This window comes from Pseudophryne corroboree, chromosome 6, assembly GCF_028390025.1.
Source record: "Pseudophryne corroboree isolate aPseCor3 chromosome 6, aPseCor3.hap2, whole genome shotgun sequence".
Classification (NCBI taxonomy): Eukaryota; Metazoa; Chordata; class Amphibia; order Anura; family Myobatrachidae; genus Pseudophryne; species Pseudophryne corroboree.
The window spans coordinates 71,295,427-71,309,013 of record NC_086449.1 but is presented as its reverse complement, the minus strand read 5'-3'; the positions used below and the strand labels follow the sequence as shown (position 1 = coordinate 71,309,013).

Genomic DNA, 13,587 nt, shown 5'->3' with positions numbered 1-13,587 from the left:
ACTGCATACTATGGCTGCCTACATCCAGTGGTGTCTAGAGGGGGGGAGAGGGTACTAATTACCCGGGCTCAGTGGCGGCCCTGGGCCCCATCTTCCTTGCCTGGCAGCTGCAGCTCTCCTCAGCCCAGCACACACTGCTGTGTGCTCGGCTGCAGTGTGCCTAGGGAGGCGCTTAGAATACAATTTTATCAGTATTTTTTTCTAAGGGTGCATGGCAACGCCTCCTGTTATTAGGACACGCCCCCTGAAAATTACCTGGGCCCAGCCTGGTTCTCTACTGCCCTGCCTACATCTCACATCACCGCTTCTCTCTTATAGTTACTGCAGGGGGAGCACGGTAACACATATCACCATGAGCTTCCTCCTGCAGCTGTGGGGAGCATGGGGTCCAACAGGAATAAGCTGGTGATATGGAAGAGACAGGGTGCCCCTCTCCCTCCACTGCACCTATTAGGGTCCCACTGCCAGATGCTGCTCCCACACTCCTCACATAAAGACTGCAGGAGGAAGTGATGTGTGTCACCGAGCCCCTGCAGCCAATGTAAGAGAGAAATATAGTAGGGTAGCACTATAGGCACCATTAGAAGCTGGAACACACCAGGAGACACCTGAAACCTTATAGCGCACTCAAATAGGCCGATCCCTGGACGCGCTTCCTCCTGCACACACTGAGGAGCATCATGGCTTACAACAAGAGGAGTCTCCTCCTTCCTCTGTGGCTAGCAGTACTGGGGGTGTAAGCCATATCTAATACAGGCCTGGAGGGACAAACTAGGCTGTTGCCTGTGATGACTTGGGACTTGCTATATTTTGTCTCAGCTATTAATTCTAGAAGGCTCCGGGGCATGTATGCAAATGCATCACGCGTGTTCATCGTGTGTGTGCAATCCTTACTTGGTGAGGCTCTGTAGCGAGGCGGTGCGCTGTGCACTTCTCCACGTGCAATTCAGATCTTCTATCTTGCCTTGTATGATGCAGCAGAATGAACAGAGGTCGGCAAAGTCTGTACCAAGCAAAACAAAAGACAAATGTCACAAGGCCCAGACTTGGGCCGCCAAAAAGAAGACTTCGTCCAATAGGAAAATACATCCTAGTTGCATCCACAAATCTTCCCATGCACTGAATGAACCTTTGTTTGGCATTGTGTCTTCGCTCTACAGTTGTCCTCTTGTCATTTATTAGGACCAGGGACATATTTTTTGAGGTACGTGAGGAAGTCATGTCACATCCTCTGAGGGCACGTGGGCTCATTTTACATTAAGTGGGGTCAGAGTGGCAAGCGAGAGGCACGTTGGGATGAGTGAGCCAGGGTTCAAAGGTCACTTTGGGTAATTCTATTTTTTAGAATCTTGAAACTTAATCAATGCTACCTCAAAGCTGTTTAGTTGCTACGGGCAGCTTCTTCACTCTTCACTGCTTAATACATAAACCCAATTGTGACAACCGGTGGCCATCTGTAATCTGCCATGATGACACTGTAAATGATCTTGTTTATAGTGCCATCTTACTGTATTGAATATACTCATGTCATGTTACAAAAATAATAATTCGGAGATCTCCATGAAAGAGAAAAGAGATCTGGAATTTGTACAAATAGGTATAAATCCATGTCTGGAGATAAGGAATGAGTCAAATATATACAACCACAAATCCACAATCCAGTGCACAGAAATCAGCTCTGCCTGGCCTGTAGAACTCTCTGAACCGTAGTTCTCCCAGTTCCCACAGTGTATGTCACACTCCGACCACAGAATGTCTCAGAGTTTTATATGAAACCAAACAGCGAAGCAGACATGCCTTGTTTACCTTGCTCCGTTTCAATGCTCTCACCCCACCACCCAAGGTGCCCACGCTTCATCTCTCACTTCTCCATCTGACCTATAAACTCAATGAGCGTAGATAATCTCATAACATTTAACCACAAAAGAGGATAAACGTTTACATAAAGACTAAAAGCAAAACACGGCAATTCCCCCTCTCTAGGGAGTATAATACTAATGGTAATAACGTTAGGTTATAATGGGAGTTCCCAGGCCTATAATGCATAGTTTCCCAAATAATGTGCAACTGTGGGGGACATGTACTAAGCAGTGATAAAAGTGAAGAAGTGAGCCAGTGGAGAAGTTGCCCATGGCAACCAATCAGCCGCTCTGTATACTTTTATAGTATGCAAATTATAAATGTTACATCAGTGCTGATTGGTTGTCATGGGCAACTTCTCCACTGGCTCACTTCTCCACTTTTATCACTGCTTAGTACATGTCTCCCTAAGACCCTGAACAGGAGAAGCCGCAGTGTTCCTCCCACAGGAGACAGGCACACTGAGAGTTTCACACAAGATCCAAGGAGTTGTACTGTGCATTGAGTCATAGAGAATAATAGTGTATGCAGAGAAAGGTAATTATCAGCATAATGAGCTTATTGTTACCACACATTTGCCAAGGCATGCAGAAGAAAAAGGAAGCAAAGCATTAGACAGTGGTAGAGAACAGGCAGCGATGCAGATAGAGTTATACAAGACTGGTTTCTCACCATTAGAATAGCAGACGCTGATAATCAGAATGAAGATCCCTCCAGCAATTGGTCTAATCCAGAAACTGTCAGACATCCCACCCTATATCAGAGAGGGGGGAGGAATGATTAGATACCTGATATTCCACGGATAACTACTCGTATTATTTATTACATGATCACTGACTAGGAATAAGAATACAGGACAAAACCGTTGCGCCACCAGTGCTAAGAAACACCAACATTTCCCAAGGAATTTATTATTGGAGCAGTTCTGAATTACCCGTTAAATATGTAAATGCACCTATTTATGACTACTATCACACATTCTAATCCCTGTATAACTCCATCACACCATGTAACCTCTGTATAACTCCATCACACCATATAACCCCCGTATAACTCCCTGTGTAACCTCTATATAACTCCATCACACCATATAGCCCCTGTATAACTCCCTGTGTAACCTCTGTATAACTCCGTCACACCATATAACCCCTGTATAACTCCCTGTGTAACCTCTGTATAACTCCATCACACCATGTAACCTCTGTATAACTCCCTGTGTAACCTCTGTATAACTCCATCACACCATATAACCCCCGTATAACTCCCTGTGTAACCTCTGTATAACTCCATCACACCTTGTAACCTCTGTATAACTCCCTGTGTAACCTCTGTATAACTCCATCACACCATGTAACCCCTATATAACTCCCTGTGTAACCTCTGTATAACTCCATCACACCATATAACCCCTATATAACTCCCTGTGTAACCTCTATATAACTCCATCACACCATGTAACCTCTGTATAACTCCCTGTGTAACCTCTGTATAACTCCATCACACCATGTAACCCCTATATAACTCCCTGTGTAACCTCTGTATAACTCCATCACACCATATAACCCCTATATAACTCCCTGTGTAACCTCTGTATAACTCCATCACACCATGTAACCTCTGTATAACTCCCTGTGTAACCTCTGTATAACTCCATCACACCATGTAACCTCTGTATAACTCCCTGTGTAACCTCTGTATAACTCCATCACACCATGTAACATCTGTATAACTCCCTGTGTAACCTCTGTATAACTCCATCACACCATGTAACCTCTGTATAACTCCCTGTGTAACCTCTGTATAACTCCATCACACCATATAACCCCTATATAACTCCCTGTGTAACCTCTGTATAACTCCATCACACCATGTAACCTCTGTATAACTCCCTGTGTAACCTCTGTATAACTCCATCACACCATATAACCCCCGTATAACTCCCTGTGTAACCTCTATATAACTCCATCACACCATATAGCCCCTGTATAACTCCCTGTGTAACCTCTGTATAACTCCGTCACACCATATAACCCCTGTATAACTCCCTGTGTAACCTCTGTATAACTCCATCACACCATGTAACCTCTGTATAACTCCCTGTGTAACCTCTATATAACTCCATCACACCATGTAACCTCTGTATAACTCCCTGTGTAACCTCTGTATAACTCCATCACACCATGTAACCCCTATATAACTCCCTGTGTAACCTCTGTATAACTCCATCACACCATATAACCCCTATATAACTCCCTGTGTAACCTCTGTATAACTCCATCACACCATGTAACCTCTGTATAACTCCCTGTGTAACCTCTGTATAACTCCATCACACCATGTAACCTCTGTATAACTCCCTGTGTAACCTCTGTATAACTCCATCACACCATATAACCCCTATATAACTCCCTGTGTAACCTCTGTATAACTCCATCACACCATGTAACCTCTGTATAACTCCCTGTGTAACCTCTGTATAACTCCATCACACCATATAACCCCCGTATAACTCCCTGTGTAACCTCTATATAACTCCATCACACCATATAGCCCCTGTATAACTCCCTGTGTAACCTCTGTATAACTCTGTCACACCATATAACCCCTGTATAACTCCCTGTGTAACCTCTGTATAACTCCATCACACCATGTAACCTCTGTATAACTCCCTGTGTAACCTCTATATAACTCCATCACACCATGTAACCTCTGTATAACTCCCTGTGTAACCTCTGTATAACTCCATCACACCATGTAACCCCTATATAACTCCCTGTGTAACCTCTGTATAACTCCATCACACCATATAACCCCTATATAACTCCCTGTGTAACCTCTGTATAACTCCATCACACCATGTAACCTCTGTATAACTCCCTGTGTAACCTCTGTATAACTCCATCACACCATGTAACCTCTGTATAACTCCCTGTGTAACCTCTGTATAACTCCATCACACCATGTAACATCTGTATAACTCCCTGTGTAACCTCTGTATAACTCCATCACACCATGTAACCTCTGTATAACTCCCTGTGTAACCTCTGTATAACTCCATCACACCATATAACCCCTATATAACTCCCTGTGTAACCTCTGTATAACTCCATCACACCATGTAACCTCTGTATAACTCCCTGTGTAACCTCTGTATAACTCCATCACACCATGTAACCTCTGTATAACTCCCTGTGTAACCTCAGTATAACTCCATCACACCATGTAACCTCTGTATAACTCCCTGTGTAACCTCTGTATAACTCCATCACACCATATAACCCCTATATAACTCCCTGTGTAACCTCTGTATAACTCCATCACACCATATAACCCCTGTATAACTCCCTGTGTAACCTCTGTATAACTCCATCACACCATATAACCCCTATATAACTCCCTGTGTAACCTCTGTATAACTCCATCACACCATATAACCCCTGTATAACTCCCTGTGTAACCTCTGTATAACTCCATCACACCATGTAACCTCTGTATAACTCCCTGTGTAACCTCTGTATAACTCCATCACACCATGTAACCTCTGTATAACTCCCTGTGTAACCTCTGTATAACTCCATCACACCATATAACCCCTATATAACTCCCTGTGTAACCTCTGTATAACTCCATCACACCATGTGACCTCTGTATAACTCCCTGTGTAACCTCTGTATAACTCCATCACACCATGTAACCCCTATATAACTCCCTGTGTAACCTCTGTATAACTCCATCACACCATGTAACCTCTGTATAACTCCCTGTGTAACCTCTGTATAACTCCATCACACCATGTAACCTCTGTATAACTCCCTGTGTAACCTCTGTATAACTCCATCACACCATATAACCCCTATATAACTCCCTGTGTAACCTCTGTATAACTCCATCACACCATATAACCCCTGTATAACTCCCTGTGTAACCTCTGTATAACTCCATCACACCATGTAACCTCTGTATAACTCCCTGTGTAACCTCTGTATAACTCCATCACACCATGTAACCTCTGTATAACTCCCTGTGTAACCTCTGTATAACTCCATCACACCATATAACCCCTATATAACTCCCTGTGTAACCTCTGTATAACTCCATCACACCATATAACCCCTGTATAACTCCCTGTGTGACCTTAGGCACTAGGGGGAAAGTTTAGCCCTAGCCGCCCAAACCCCCCCATCCCTCCCCCCCTCAGGGTAGGGGACGGTAGGTTGGGGTGGATTGAAATACCCCCTCCAACGTCATAATTTTCAGTGTCGGTATGCTGTGGTCGGTCATGTGACTGCCAGCATCCCGGCCGCCGACAAATCTTACGCATTCCTATATAACCTCTGTATAACTCCCTGTGTATCCTCTCTATAGCAGGAGGTTGGGGGTGGAGAGACTGCCGGGTACAAGGAGGAAATTTCAGGCGTTTCTGTCTGAAAAGGGTATAAGAGAGAGCTGAACTCACTGTATGGCCAGTTTACAAGCTTAGGAGAGAACTGAACTCATTGGGCAGCTGGCTTACAGCTTCCAGAGAAAACTGTATCACCAGTGCCGTTTCTAGGGCTGGGCCAGCCGTGCAATCGCACGGCGCGCTGCCTGTGGCCATTGTGTGCAGTGTTATATGTGGTCTGGCTGGCCACATAGAATACTGTGAAAATGTCCCTCCCAAAATGGCTGAAAATGTGGGGGTGGAGGGAGCAGCCTAGCAGCAGCATGAAACAACCCTTGACAATGAGCATCACAACATGTAACCCCTGTATAACTCCCCATGTAACCTCTGTATAAGTCCATCACACCATGTAAATCCTGTATATCTCCCCGTGTAACCTCTGCATAACTCCATCACACCTTATAACTTCCATATAACTCCTATCATGCTATGTAACCCCTGTATACCTCCCATCACACTATGTAAGCCCTATATAACTCCCTGTATAACCTCCGTATATCTCCCATCACACCATATACCTTCTGTATGGGATTCAGTCATGATCCGATTCCCGGCAGTCGAAATTCCGATGCTGGAATCCTGGTAATACTCTGAATGCCAAACCAGCATCCTAAATAGGACCACCAGCCTGATGCTGGCATCCCGACCACCGATAGCCCGATCGAGCGTGTTCCAGGACTTGGTAAGCCACAAGGGGAGGGGGGGGGGTTAGGTTTAGGCTGGGGGGGAGGGTTGGCATTAGGCTGTCGGGCAGGGGGGTTAGGTTAAGGCTGCGGGGGGAGGGTTGGCATTAGGTTGCGGGCAAAGGGGTTAGGTTTAGGCTGCGGGGGGAGGGTTGGGGTTAGGCTGCGGGGAGGGTGGTTAGGTTTAGGCTGCAGGGGGAGGGTTGGGGTTAGGCTGCGGGGCAGGGGGGTTAGGTTAAGGCTGCGGGGGGAGGGTTGGGGTTAGGCTACGGGCAGGGGGGCTAGGTTTAGGCTGGGGGGGAGGGTTGGCATTAGGCTGCGGGGCAGGGGGTTAGGTTAAGGTTGCGGGGGGAGGGTTGGCATTAGGTTGCGGGCAAAGGGGTTAGGTTTAGGCTGCGGGGGGAGGTTTGGGGTTAGGCTGCGGTGAGGAAGGTTAGGTTTAGGTTGTGGGGGGAGGGTTGGGGTTAGGCTGCGGGGCAGGGGGGTTAGGTTAAGGCTTTGGGGGGAGGGTTGGGGTTAGGCTGCGGGGAGTGGGGGTTAGGCTTAGGCTGCGGGGGAAGGGTTGGCATTAGGCTACGGGCAGGGGGGCTTGGTTTAGGCTGGGGGGGAGGGTTGGCATTAGGCTGCGGGGCAGGGGAGTCAAGTTGAGGCTGCGGGGGGAGGGTTGGCATTAGGTTGCGGGCAAAGGGGTTAGGTTTAGGCTGCGGGGGGAGGGTTGGGGTTAGGCTGCGGTGAGGAGGGTTAGGTTTAGGCTGCGGGGGAGGGTTGGCATTAGGCTGCGGGCAGAGGGGTTAGGTTTAGGCTGCGAGGGGAGGGTTGGGGTAAGGCTGTGGGCAGGGGGGTTAGGTTTAGAGTGCGGGGAGGGGGGTTTAGGTTTGGGCACCCCCGGAAAGGGTTAGGGTTAGGCTGCGGGGGGGGGAGAAGAGGTTTAGGTTTAGGCTGCTAGAAGGGAGGGTTAGGGTTAGTGGGCCATTGTGAGGGATTCTAACATCGGTATTCTGACCGCCATCATGCCAACCGCCGGTATCTCAATCCCAACCCCTTCTGTATAACTCCCATTACACCATGTAACCTCTGTATACCTCTCATCACACTATGTAATCCTTGTATAACTCCCACATGTATAACTCCCATCACACAATATAACCCCTGTATACCTCCTATCACACAATATAACCCCTGTATACCTCCCGTCACCCTATGTAACCCCAGTATACCTCCTATCACACAATATAACCCCTGTATACCTCCTATCACACAATATAACCCCTGTATACCTCCTATCACACAATATAACCCCTGTATACCTCCCGTCACCCTATGTAACCCCTGTATACCTCCTATCACACAATATAACCCCTGTATACCTCCTATCACACAATATAACCCCTGTATACCTCCCGTCACCCTATGTAACCCCAGTATAACTTGCATCACACTAAGTAATCCCTATTTAACTCCCTGTGTAACCTAAGTATAATGCCCATCACACCGTCACCATATAACGTCTGTATAACTCCCATCTCATCATGTATCCCCTGTATAACTCCAATACACTATGTACCCCTGTATACCTCCCATCACCATATGTAACCCCTGTATAACTCCCAGCACACCATGCAACCTCTGTATAACTCTCATCACAACATGTAACATCTGTATAACTTCCCTCACATCATATAACGTCTGTATAACTCCCATTACTTAATGTATCCCCTGTATAACCCCAATCAGACTATGTAACTCCTGTATAACCTCCCATCACATTATGTAACTATGACTCCCATTACACCATGTACAGTAATTACCCCTGTATAACCTGTATAACTCCCATAACACCATGTGACTCATGTATAATTCCCAGTGTAACTCCTGTATAACTCCAATCACACTATGTAACCTCTGTATAACTCTCTGTGTGACCTCTGTATACCTCGCATCACACCATGTAACTTCTGTATAACTGTGTGTAATCTCTGTATAACTCTGTGTGACCTCTGTATAACGCCCATTACACGATGTAACAACTATGTATAACTGTGTAACAACTATATACCTGTGTAACCCCTGTATACCTCCTCCCTGCCACACAGGAGTTTAACCCGCTCACCTGTAACTGGGGACTGTACTCGGTGCATCTTTCCAAGCAGCACGCAGGCTACAGGCACCCCCAGCCTCTTCTGCCTCTCTGTCACTTCCTTTTTCCTTTTCCGTTATTACACTCTCTCTGCACCCTCCCCTCTCCCTATGTCTCTGTCTGTCTCTCTCTCTCTCTCTCTCTGTGCACCCTGCCTTTGCCTCTATGTCTCTGTCAGTCTCTCTCAGACTCACACAGCTCCCCTCCCTGCACTCCTCCTCTACTCACCACCTACCCTTCCTACACCCCTCATATGCTCCACTCTCTACACTAGTCCTAGCTCCCCACCCTCCTGCACTCCTCCTCACTCTGCATTCACCCTCCCTGTCCCTGCACTATACACACACACACATATTTGTCAGCCTGATACATCTGTATTACGCTCTATGGATGGCTGTACTGTGCTGTACAAGAAGCATGGCTATAGTAACATACAAATGTTTAGTCATTGTGAAATACACTGTACTGATTCTCTTGTTCTGTGCCGGATGTAATTCTTTTGATTTTTTTTTTTTTTAAAATAAAGTTTATTTGCGAGACGACAGAGATACATAGAAAACACAGAAGAAGTGACGTGCGCAGAGGTCTCCATGCAACGTACATCAGCACAATATCACTAAAAATAATAATAATAGCAGTAGAATGCACGTAAAGACTGTTAGGAAGAACAAGAAATAAACACCTCAAAAAAGCAAATTCCATAATGTCAACTCTCCCCCCCCCCCCCCAGATATTATAAGTATAATATCGAAAATGTGAGAGGGGTGGCGGTGCGGTGTGGAGCCTGCTGCCGTGCAGGTGTAGTTTCGCTACTCACCAGGCGCCGCACTCTCTCATCTTCAGGTACCAGAAGCTTCAACGGACCTGGAAATCTTCAGTCGGATCCGGACACGGCGATTCCCTCTCGGAGCTGACGGACGAACGAGCTGAGGAGAAAATAGACTACCTTAAGGGGGGTATCAACCCTTCTTCCACCGGAAAAGGGGATACCCCAGGGGTGACGGCAACCTTCACCGGTTGGGTGAAAGGTCATCACTGGCACAAAGCCTCAGCCACCCAGAAGTCACACACTCGCACTCTCGCGCGTAGTGTGAAGAAGGGGTTCTCACGTCCATGAGCAAACCCCTATTCCGACGCTCGGGGACAGACAAAGGGACAAACGTACACAGATGCTACTCACCGTCAGTTCCGCACTGCGAACGTCTTCTTCTCTTACAGGTCCCTGTAAGGAGGCAAACAAACAAACAAACAGCCGTGCAGGGCCTAACTCCAACCTAGTGTAACACCCCTATACTAACTACAATGGCAGAGCCCTCAAACTAGCTCTGTGGGTGTGGTGCAACAAAACTAAACACAGACTTAACAAGCTTACACTTTGCCCTGCACGGTAACAACATACATCACAATAGACAGTGCAAGCAACTACCACAGTGCTGTCCCTTTTAGTACCTGAATCAGAACACCAGGTAGTGGGGGCCGCACAGCTCACCCACCTCCCATACTCTGTCTTTCCAGGGGACCAGGCCGAGCGGGCCTGCCTACCTAAACACCTTGGGGTGGACTGGGCCTAGTGCCCAGTGCCACCTTTATCCACCTTTGGGTAGGGCAACTTATTGACTGGGCCTACTGCCCCCTATTTCCGCACAGGCCAGAGGCCTGACTTTATCCCTCGGGCCTAGCGCCCGCCTAACTTGTCGCCCGTTGGGTGACCTGGGCCTACTGCCCTGGGTCACCTTATAACCCTAAGCCAAAATGAACTAGGGCCTAATGCCCTCTAATGCTCCACAGGCCTAGTGCCTGATCTTGCCCACGGGCCTAGTGCCCGCCTAACTTGCGCCACGGGCCGAGGCCCGACTATAAGTGCCCACGGGCCTAATGCCCGAACACCCGGTGGTCTAGGGAGGAGAGAGAGGGTACAGGGGCACCTGAGAAGGGCCTACCTGACCCGGTGGGAGAGGCACCAGGGGGGAGCTTCGTCAGCTCTCTTCCTTCCCACCCCTGGTGGCCTCTCCGGCGCTCCCCTTCACTCTTCTGCCGCTGGCCCATCCTGGCCAGCGGCGCCGACGTCGCCTCTCCGAGTCCAGCTGCCGCTGGACATCTTCTCTCAGGAGCCGGTCGTCTTCTCGCCTCTTCCGCGGCCTCAGGACCTTCCACCGCGACGTCCTCTTCTTCCTCGCGCCGCCCGGATCTTCACCGCTCTTCGGAGCGGCTTCTTCTCTGTTCGGCTCCCGCCCGGCATCTGACGTCAGACGCCGGGGGTGGGGCCTATGATGCGTCGAGCGCCGATTGGCTCACCGCGCCTGTCTCCGATTGGCCAGCGCCCGCGAGCCACGTTTGGCTCGCGGACAGCGCCGGATTTCAAATCCCGCGGGCGGCGCTTTTAATTGGCGGCCAGATTGGCCCTAGTTTAAAATGCCGCCGCGCCGCTGCCCGTCGCCGCCGACAGTCTGGTGCAGGGAAACATCCGATCCCTGCACCAGACACCCGCCGCTGCTGCACACCCAGCTCTGGGGACAGACAAGCTGCCCCAGCGCTGTCCACAGCCAGGGACTGCACCTCTGCTGTGCCCTGGGACACAGGGCACATCTCTACATTTCCCCCCCCCTTTTTTCCTTTGTAGTCCCTACAAAGTTCCTCACGATGTCCATCGTCCGCGGGTCAGGGGATTCCAAGGTCCCTCCGGCGAGGTTGTATTCGAGGGCCCAGCCCGGACAGACTGTGGCCCCACATCCTTCCTCCACCAGTTCCGGATTCCTCCTCTTCGTTCCTCCTGACCTCCATCGGTGGATCCTCTGGGAAAGTGGCATCTCCTCACGGTCGCTCGACGTGGGCCCCCAAGGGGACTCTTCCTCCACGGGGACAACAGTCACCCACTCTTGGCCTTCCATATCGTCTGGGGCATCGTCCCTGTCTTCAGGGTGTGGTACCGACCACCACCCAACAGCGGAATCTTCCAGGGCATCCGTTTCCTCCCGGGCAACAACCACCATCTGTCGCATTTCCTCGTGGGGCATCTCCAAAGGTCCCATGTCTTCCTCTGGAACGGGTCCTCCCACAGCATCACGATCCTCTCCCCGTACGTCCATCCAACTCGGCACTTCCGGCGGGTATTCTTGCCCCAGGACTATCTCCTCCTCTTCATGGAGGGCAATCAACTGGGAGGACGATTCCACCCGATCCTGCCAGTCACACTTGTCGGCACTCCCGATGCCCGAGTCGTCCTCCATCTGCTCTTGGAGGGATTCGTCGGCGGACATCTCACCGTTGTCCGAGTCCTCCTCCAACGATACCTGGACTAGGGGATTATTTTCCTCCTCAGCGTACTTAGTCCCTTCCGCTGGCATCTGTACTTCCTCAGCGTACTCCTTCTCTTCCGCTGGCATTTCTACTTCCTCAGCGTACTCCTTCACTTCCGCTGGCATCTCTACTTCCTCAGCGTACTCCTTCGCTTCCGCTGGCATCTCTACTTCCTCAGCGTACTCCTTCGCTTTCGCTGGAATCTCTACTTCCTCAGCGTACTCCTTCGCTTCCGCTGGCATCTCTAGGTACCCAGGACACACCTGTTTCACACTCCTGGTCGTGGACAGTTCCAAAGCGGGGAGATTCCGGATGACCCCGTCACTGGGCCTTCACGCTTTTCCTCGCATCGTGGTCTCTTCACCTCACAGTCGTCCACCTCCGCCTTATGCGGGAAAGGATTCTTCCTTACTGGGGTCGCTTTCTTGGGACAGAGCTGTGCACGACCACCCGCAATCATCCGGTCTTCATTCCATGGACAATCGGGAAGCTCATGTCCCCTAGCCTCGCAGAGCGCACACACGGGCTCTACAGCCACCCGGTTCCGAAGTTGTTGATGAGACTCCGTCAGCTGCTTCATTGTGGCCTTGTAGTCCGTCCTGCCTTCCGTCCATGGACACTCTGGGAGTCTATGTCGGGGATCTCCACAGCTTTCACACTGGAAATCAACCTCGTCTTGGCTCCACTCTTCATCCCAGTGACAACTGTTATGCTCATGCCCGTAGTTTCCGCAGAGCAAACACCAGAACTCTTTCTTCACTTGGCCCTTCTGACGTCTTCGGTCCGCTTCCTGGACCACCTTCTTTGGGGATGTCTCTCGCCAAGTACATTCGTCGGCAAAGTGTCCCATTTGCCGACATTTCTTGCAGGGCGTCACAGCGGCCTTCTTGCGCCCCTTCTCCCGGCGCTCTTCCTTTCCTCGCTGGACCGACCGCTGCACCATCTTCAGGAGGTCTGCCCCAGACACCGTCACCCAGTCGCACTGGTCCGCACACGTCCGGGGATGGGTCTGTTCCGGAGCCGTCCGCAGGGAGGTCTACTTGGGGGCGTTCCACATCGTGTCCGTGATCCTGTATCCTTGATCCTGCCGACTACGCCAAAATGTGAGAGGGGTGGCGGTGCGGTGTGGAGCCTGCTGCCGTGCACGTGTAGTTTCGCTACTCACCAGG

General features: G+C 49.8%; 1 protein-coding gene across 3 annotated transcripts in view; it reads right to left on the bottom strand.

Moving 5' to 3' along the window:
* Positions 1-9,305, bottom strand: part of IL27RA (interleukin 27 receptor subunit alpha) — a 55,584-nt gene extending 46,279 nt beyond the window's left edge. The window contains exons 1-3 of one of the 3 annotated variants that reach the window (XM_063931126.1): positions 9,095-9,305; positions 2,533-2,614; positions 895-1,003 (exon numbers count right to left, since the gene is read on the bottom strand). In XM_063931126.1, the coding sequence (XP_063787196.1) occupies positions 895-1,003; positions 2,533-2,608 (185 nt within the window). In that variant the 5' untranslated portion in view covers positions 2,609-2,614; positions 9,095-9,305. The remainder of the gene's footprint in view (positions 1-894; positions 1,004-2,532; positions 2,615-9,094) is intronic. The other 2 variants (XM_063931127.1, XM_063931125.1) reach the window with 2 other exon arrangements.
* Positions 9,306-13,587: the final 4,282 nt, after the last annotated feature.